General features: G+C 43.8%; 1 protein-coding gene across 1 annotated transcript in view; it reads left to right on the forward strand.

The window, feature by feature from the left end:
* Nucleotides 1-8746, forward strand: part of VWA5B1 (von Willebrand factor A domain containing 5B1) — a 38520-nt gene that overhangs the window by 13148 nt on the left and 16626 nt on the right. Inside the window, exons 7-10 of the mRNA XM_039854811.1 lie at nt 2730-2840; nt 4557-4759; nt 5215-5329; nt 6747-6932. Of these exons, the coding sequence (XP_039710745.1) occupies nt 2730-2840; nt 4557-4759; nt 5215-5329; nt 6747-6932 (615 nt within the window). The remainder of the gene's footprint in view (nt 1-2729; nt 2841-4556; nt 4760-5214; nt 5330-6746; nt 6933-8746) is intronic.

Consider the following 8746-nt stretch of genomic DNA (forward strand, 5'->3'; position numbering starts at 1 on the left):
TCTGTTTATACATAAAAAGCCCTTAGTCGTGGTTTATTGAACAGGGTAAAGGATCATAGTTCAAGAGAACAAGGGATAAGGGAATAAGAAGAGATAAGGCTCTGTTGTCACCTGAAATTTCATCCCCCTCAGCCCCCTAGTTTGTCCTTGGAGCAAACTCTTGTTTCCAGGATAACTGGATCAGCAATGAGGGGAGAGGTTAGGTGGGATCTGTGTTGCCAGCTAACTCCTCTGTCTTGCTATGATTGTGTTTTGTCTTGAAGCATAACAGAGTAATCATATATGGGACCCAAGTTCCTATTTGAGTCCTCTTTACAATGGGATATAAAGAGGACTGGTTGGTACCTTTTCCCCTCCCTGGCCCTCCATCAAAAACAAATATTGGAATGGGGAGCTGTCCACGGGACTGGAGTGCTGAAGTACACTCCAGACCTGTGCGCCCATGTGTATTCCATTCCACTGCCATACCAATTTATAAAGCATCTCTTCAGTTACTCTAAATATCCTAGGATCATTAAAAATCCCTTAGAGAGCATTTAATCCATTTTCCCTGCCATTTTCCAGGTAAGAAAACTGAGTACCCAAGAGCCTGTGTTTTTCCCAGCATGAAATGGAAGGATTAAATCGGGGAGGGCAAATGTGTGTCACATGTCCCTCTGTTCCCCTCTCCCAAGCCCAAGTAGTCATCAATAATTGACTATGACATTTTTTATATGTATATATATTGAGCCTGGACTCAGTCTTTATATCCTTCTCATCAGTGTTCCAGGCAGTTACTACCAGTTAAATGGAGTTGGTTTATGAGTAGAAATCTGTTCTGTGATCTAAAGACCTTTATAACCTTGACATCCCAGAATTCTCTGACATTAACTTCCTCCAGGTCTCCTCTCAGTCCCTGTCCCCTTGGAGTCTCTCTTGTGCTCTTTTCCAGTTCAGCTCACTGACCTCAAGGTCATCCTTTCACAATCCATTTTGCTACACATGCCCTTTTAGAAAAAGGCACAGGAATTCTTTGGGCCACACATCCCCTTCCCCACTGACAATGAGGTCATTGGGGGGTTACTTGGGTCATTAATTGTGGTCCATTAGGTAAACATTTTAGGGAGAACTAGGCTTAGGGAGGTAGGAGAGAATCGAAATCCAAACAGCCATGCTGAAGGGGAAAGTTCAGCCAATTTAATTTCCTGCAGCTGGTCTCATTCTTCAGCTGCCACTTGCTGCCAAAAACATGGCTTTGAAAATTTTAATAGGTGTGAGCAGAGACAATCTGTATAAATCAGCAGAGTCTCCTGCTTGCAGGAATATATGAATTAGTGGATAATGAAAAATATGCAGATATTGACATCTTTCATAGAGAAACAAAATATATTGACAGTCAACAAAGAGATACTGGGAGAGTGTTAAGGCTAATGTTTAATGTTAACGTTCACAGAGGGGGTGGGGGAGGGGCTGCAGGTCTGTGCAGCCTGGAAGGCCGTATGGTTTGGAAATTTCCAGGATCCACTTGCAGCTGTTTACTTCTAGATTCTGGGGTATAACAGTTTGTTTCCCTGGGGTGCCAACAATATACAATATGAGAATGAGGGAGAGCCCCCATTCCTAAGTTCTGTGCCAAGGCAGAGCCAACACGAATAAAGATCTTGGCGTTATGCTTTGAAAATCTCAGTCCTATTCTTAGGTTTTGTGATCCAGCGCAATTCCTTAACCCTTTGAGCCTCAGTTTCCTTATCTGTAAAATAGAGGTATTAATATTCATTTTTATTTCATTGGTTGGGTAACAATAACCATTTGCTGAATGTTTACTATGTGCCAGGCTGAGGCTCAGAGGAGTGACATAACTAATCTAAGATCAAGTTAGTAATGGCAAAGGTGAAATTTAAACCCAGATATTTTTAACATCAAAGTGGATCTTCTTAAACCACTGTTGCATCGGTTAAATGAGATAATTAATGTAAAGTGCTTGGCACCACATAGTAATACCTTGATGTTAGTCATTACACTGTATCCTCCTCCTTATCATCAACGTCGTCATTTTCCCTCTTGTCATCTCTTCCACTTTCCCTCTTTGTCATTATTTTTTCCATAGACCTTTATCAAGGTCTCCTGCTGTTGCATAATTAAATAGATTAAGACTCTTTAATGTTCACAGACTTTAGAGTCCTAGCTCCATTATTTACTATCTGAGTGCTCACCAGCAATTCACTGTACCTCTCTGTGCCTCAATTTTCTCTTGTATAAAATGGGGGAAATATTGTGCCTGCTTCAAGGGTTATTGTGAAGATTATATAAAGTAATGTATGTAAAGTACATCCTGGGCATTCAACAAATATGAGCTAAAGAGACTGTCCCTTAGGGTGAGTCTGCTGCAGAAAAGCCCTGGGTCCTCCTTTGGACATCAATTTTGTTTTGGCAGAAGGGCGTGGGTGCTGCCTGCTCTCTACCTCCCAGGGTCAGCAGGAGGTGAAATGGATCTGGCAAGCCATAATAGAATGGCTTTGAGAAGTCAGACTTACTACACGGATGAGAAATTTTATGATGATGGCTTTGGTCCAGCCTGAGGTCAGCATCAGCATATTTCTTGATCTGGGGGAGAAGGCGATATTGGGTGCAGACAGAGGGGTGAAAGGCCCGTTTGGAGGCAACTTCTGTGCAGGGATAATAATACTGGTGTGTGGTGGCAGAAGTAATAACTCCTTCCCAATTCTGAAAATCTTTTTCTTGCCTGCTAGGATGCCATGTTAGTGGCTCTTAAGAGCCTCATGCCATCCTGCCTCTTCAATGTCATTGGGTTTGGATCCACATTCAAGGCCCTCTTCCCTTCCAGTCAGACCTACAATGAGGTAAGGAAGGGCAAGGCTGGGACCAGGAGGGAAGGGGTGGTGAGGATTAGATAAAAGGAAGGAAAAAGAAAGAGGAGGCAACCCTGAGACTTGCCTTCGAATCTTTCGGCCCATGTAGGTCCTAGGTGATGCCCAGGAGGAGAGGGCTAAAGAGAAGTTAACTTTGTTTAAGCAGCTTTCTGATATCACAGCCTTCGGACATCCTCTTTGTTAAAATAAAGACTATGTTGGGCAAAATATGGGTGTGCACAGAGAAGGGAACACAGGGAGGAGTAGAAAGAGGAAGTTTATTCTATGCCTACCACTCCATGAAGCCTCTGTCTCATGAGGACAATAGATTTATGCAAGGTTGAGCTCAAGAAGTGAATGGTAAGGGGCAGCAGAGTGAATAAGTGGGTAGGTGGGCTAAGAATGGCACTCTCAAGACTCGAGCTACAATTTGAAACAAGAAGACTGTGACCCCAGCAGCATGTTCAAACTTGGAGCATCTTATCAGATCTAGCAATTGAAAGGAAGGAAGGAAGGAGGGAAGGAGGGAGGAGAAAGGAAGGAGGGAGGACTTAGGGACCACTTTTCAATTAAAAATAGCTTTATGGGTTTTCTTAAATAATATATGTTGATTTATCTCACAACTTTAAAACCTAGATCATCAAAAAGAAAATTTAAAATATCTCTCATGATCACATGTCTGAAAAAAAGAAGAAAAAACACTGTTAAGAGCTTAGTATAAATCCCTCCAGACTTTGTTTTATGCATTTATACATATTTTCAATAAAGATAGAATTAGGCCTTCCATACTGTTCTGTTTTCTAACACAACAGCATATCATGAGCTTATTTCCATGCCAATAAGTACGAATCTGCAACATAATTTTAATAGCTGCCTCGTATTTCGATTGTGACTTACTTAACTAAACCCCTACAGTAGGACAATTAAGTTGTTTGCCTTTTCTTCTATTTAGTCATCTTTGCAGCAAAGATTCACATACATCCTTAATGATTCCCTTGGGATAAATTCCTAGCCCTGCTGGGTCAAAGGTACATATACATTTTAAGATTTTTTAATACATGCTGTTATTCCAAGCATGAATGTTGGAAGAGCATTCTCCTGAGCCAGGAGCAGAAGGACATCTGATGTCCAGTGAGAATGTGTCCTTGCTGCAGTGACATCCATCCAATGCCAGTAATCCTTGGCCAGTGGGTCTCACAGTGTTGGTCCAGAAGGCAGGGAATCTGAAGCCCAGGTTGGGGAAGTGATTTCCTTACAATGTTGTAGGGATTTAGAGCCATAGTCAAGCCAGGACTTAAGTCTTAAGCTTTCTGGTCTAGTATTCTTTCCGCCATACCACTCGCCTTTTTCATCAGAAAAAGAAAGCTCATTTGTGCTGAGCAGTTAGAGGCTGGATGTGCCACCTTTTCCAGGGTTGTTTATATTTTTAAAGAGGAATCCAAAAGGGACAGCAACAAGTTAATATACCACAAATGGTAGCATTTTCAGGCATTGGTAGGAGTGTTATTGAGCAGAAGCATACCAAATGAGTGACCACCTATTCTTCCTGTGCGTGGAGCAAAAATGAAATTAGAAACAGGACTCAACTCTAGTGAGGCTGAACTATATTATCCAGGGGAACAAAAGGACTCGTTCCCCAGGGGGCTTTGTCTCCCCACTACAAGGTAACCTTGGGAACTATCCTCCCTGCTTGTCCCTTTCCTGCAGGAGAGCTTGGCCATAGCCTGTGATAGCATTCAGAGAATGCGGGCTGACATGGGTGGCACCAACATCCTCTCCCCACTCAAGTGGATCATCCGGCAGCCAGTACACCGCGGCCACCCACGGCTTCTCTTCCTGATCACAGATGGGGCAGTCAACAACACCGGGAAGGTGCTGGAGCTGGTGCGAAACCACGCCTTCTCTACCAGGTTGGCACAGGCTGAAGGTCTAGGGCTTGGTTATCTTGGGCTGCCCTAGGCTGGGGTTGCCAGAACCAGGACAGCATGGAAAATGCCGAAAGGAGAAGAGAGAACCCTATAGAACTTTGCTTCCGGGATGATGTGGCTAACTTCAAAGTTTGCCTTTTCCCCTCAAAAGTACAGGAGGGATGAGATGTCCACACCTGTATATATAGCTCCCAAAGAGCAGCCTAGGCAGAAAACTTTCCTGCTGCTTTGATTCTGCACTGGGTTGGGAGTTCTGGGCTGTACGTGTGAATTTAAATGCCTATTGTTGGATCTCTTCCTTCTTCCAGGCCCTCTGCCTGAAGTTAGGGTCAGCTGTGAGATAGCTCTGCTGAATAATGCTCCATGCCTTTCTCCTCAAGGGACAAAGATGGCAGAGAGGATGGGAAGTAGCAGCCTTTCTCCTCCCCTCCCCCCAGGTGCTATAGCTTTGGAATTGGACCCAACGTCTGCCACAGGCTGGTGAAAGGACTGGCGACGGTGTCCAAGGGCAGTGCTGAGTTCCTGGTGGAGGGGGAGCGGCTGCAACCCAAGGTAGGCAGAAGGGCCCCAGTCTCTTCTGGTGCTGGAAACTCGGAGGCCCAAACTGATCAAACACAACTCAGTGGTAGAGCTAGGATTTTACCCCAAATCTGAGCTCTCCACTAAGCCACACTGCACCCCAGTGAGAATCAGAGAGGTGGAAGCCACAGAGCAGGCAGCACCTGGAGCTGGTACAGAACACTAGATCCCCTGGTCTCCAGCCACTGGATCACAGGCTCCATCCACTGGCTAGGCAGGCTTGGGACTCCTGAGAGGTCACTGCTTTTATGGTTACGGAGTTGTGTTTGGAGTTATTTCTGGCCACGTTCCTGATAGTGACAAAAAGATATAAAGGACTCAGAAATCAGGGAGATTATAGTCTTCTCTCCATTTCTTGCACAACTGGCACAAATAATCCAACCCCTAGAAAATCCCTGTGTCAGTCCAGGAACTGGAGACAGCTGAAGTTAAGAGTGCAAGTTCATGGGAGGATAACATCTGTGAAAGAGAAAAGAGAAGGAAACAGGAAGTAAGCTCTGTGATGCAGATGCAGCACCTGTGAAAGGAAAGGCAGGAAGCAGCACAGGGCAGGCAGGGAGAGCCTCGGCCAGCAATACAGGTCTGGCAAGGTCTCAGCCAATCCAACGGGGAGCCGTGGAGCAAAGACTGCCGATCAGGTGGTCTGTGTTGGGCTAAAACTCCAGATGCTAGAATCCCTGCCATGCTCAGTTGTTGCTTGGGGGCTTCCAGGTAGAGCTACATTCTTGGCTCCAAAGCTGGGGCATTGCGTCTGGAGACTGTCACCTAACTGCATTCCTTGCAGCCAAGGGGCACAGTCTCTCTTGAAGAGAAATTTCGGAGTACACCTCTATGGCTGCCACAATCCCCAAATCATTTTTCTCCAGCCTTGCAGTACATTTGAGGAAATCAGCCTATGTGATACTAAACTACAGCTGTCATTTATTGAACGCCTATCAAGTGGCGAATACTTCAAATCCAGTATCTTGGATAATCCTCCCAAATACATTGAGAATGGAGAATTTCTATCTCACCTCAACAGATGGGGAAATTGAGGCCCAGGATAGCAAACTGATTTGCTGAAGGTCCCTGAATAGTCCATGTTTTGACTCAAACTTTCTGTGTGTCCCGGACTAGTCACTACCCTACATTGAGTCTTGGATTTTTCTCATTTATAAAATGCTAAGCTTAGAGAAAATGACAGCAAAAATCTGCTCCAACTCTGATATTCTAGGAGTCTAAAAAGTGGCATGTTCACTGCTTGTTCAGGGCAAACCACCCCAAGGCCTATTGTCACTTCTTTTCTGCTTACGCCCCCTTATACTCAGACCCACACGGTCTTCGTGCTTCTCGTCTGTACATAACCCTGCTTGCACATCTCCCCAACCTGTGTTCTGATCCTGCCCAACAGATGGTCAAATCCCTGAAGAAGGCCATGGCCCCGGTCCTGAGTGATGTGACTGTGGAGTGGGTCTTCCCTGAGACCACCGAAGTCCTGATCTCACCTGTCAGCACCAGCACCCTCTTCCCTGGAGAACGGCTGGTGGGGTATGGCATTGTGTGTGATGCCTCCTTATACAGCTCCACTTACACATCTGTAAGTATCTTAGAAATTCCAGAGGTCAAAGGGGGTCCAGAAATCTGCCCATGAAGCCAGCCTAGCTGGAAAGACTGTTCATGGCAGCTGGGAACTAATTAAACCTGGGTTTACAGTTATAGGGTACAGTTGCCAGGCCGTGGGCATTTGGTCATGGTGACAGTGCTTGGGTAAATGTCACCATCTCAATATGTGGTTCTCAAGATGCCTTGCAGCAGAAGAACTTGGGAAACATATTTAAAATGCAGATCATTGGCTCCAACCTAGGTCTACTGAATAAAAATCTCTGAGGGTAAGGCCCAGGAAACTTCATTTCGCATAATCTCTCCAAAGTGATTTTGATGAACAATTAATTCAATTCCGAACAATTAATTCAATTCCAAACCATTACACTAGGTGTCTTTCCCTGAACACTCTAGTCAGGTCATAACTCCTTAAACGAGTTTGTGTTTTACTTACTCAGATAATTCTCTTCTATGCGGTGGCAGAAGTGGGATAAAGGAAGGAACTTCTCAAAGTGAGCTGGAATTTATGCTAAAATGTATGCGATTCCCAGAGGAGCTATTTCCTCACCCATCTTGTCTCTTTAGTCTCTCCACTCCGCACTGAAGGACGCATCATCTTGTTTTGTTGTTTTGTTTTTAAGCGGGAGTCACAAACTCAGTACCTAGAGGAATTGGACAGATATAAAATGAATGACATAAACTTGTAAAAATTAAAAGGGGCAAATGCCACGACGGGTAGCAGTTAAACAGAATTCATAGAGAGACAATAAGGAGTGGTGAAGACTGTGGCAAACTGGATAGCATGCGCCCTGTAGAAACTGGGCAGCCCCTACTCAGCTCTAACAAACTACCACCATGTGAGAATGTGGGAGCTGTGTTAACTATGTTTCCAATCTCCAAGAGAAGTTAGAATTTTATGTGACATTTCCAGATTTTAGAATGTTATGGAATCTCTTAAGATCCATGGTCAGTAATAAGGGATGTGTTATGGAGAGTAGAGTGTGCAGCCACAGGGAGAACAATGCTGAACATAATGCTAGTCAAGTCTTCGCACAGTCTAGGCCCTTCTTGGAGGTCTGGAGACAGACCTCGGAGGTCATCAACAGACCCTACCACTAGAAGGGACCGTCAACCCCTTCTGCTGTCCTTCCCCATGAGACCAGCAAAGTTTTCTCCTGCTACTAGGAGGGCTGTTGGATAAAGTGTACCCTCATGCATTGTTGATGTAAACATTACTTGCCCTCCTGGAAAGCAATCTAGAAATAATTAATGAAATTAGAAATAGATAACTTTTAAACCCAGAAATCCCTTCAAAGAGATTTAAAAAGTTATGTACTTCCAATAATTTCTAACACATAGAAATAAAAGTGATGTAATGGGGTTACGTACAAGGATTTACCGTAGCGTTTTTTATGATGGCAAAAGTCTAACACCACAGAGTGAAAGCTTAACAGTAAGAAGTGGTAAGATATTGCGCAGTCAGATGTTTAAAAGAATAGTTGACACGCACGAATTCGAAAATGTTTTAAGTGTAAGATTCGAGATACCGATAAATATAAGTAATATGGTCCATTTTTTGTAAAACAAAAATGAGCCCCTTATGGTTTATATGTATGTTTATACTATGGAAAATGGAATGGAAGGAACAGATGGTTCATTCCATTCATTTAAGTTCCTATTTGGAGATAAAAGTGGCATTTAGAATTACATTTTTTTAAATTTTAATAAAGAGGATAATTAAAAATTTAAACAATAAAAGTAATATGAAGTCATTTCCTTTCACCATCTCTTAAACAGAAGTCTGCCCAA

The sequence above is a fragment of the Pteropus medius genome, unplaced genomic scaffold (genome assembly GCF_902729225.1).
Source record: "Pteropus medius unplaced genomic scaffold, Ma_sr-lr_union100, whole genome shotgun sequence".
NCBI lineage: Eukaryota > Metazoa > Chordata > Mammalia > Chiroptera > Pteropodidae > Pteropus > Pteropus medius.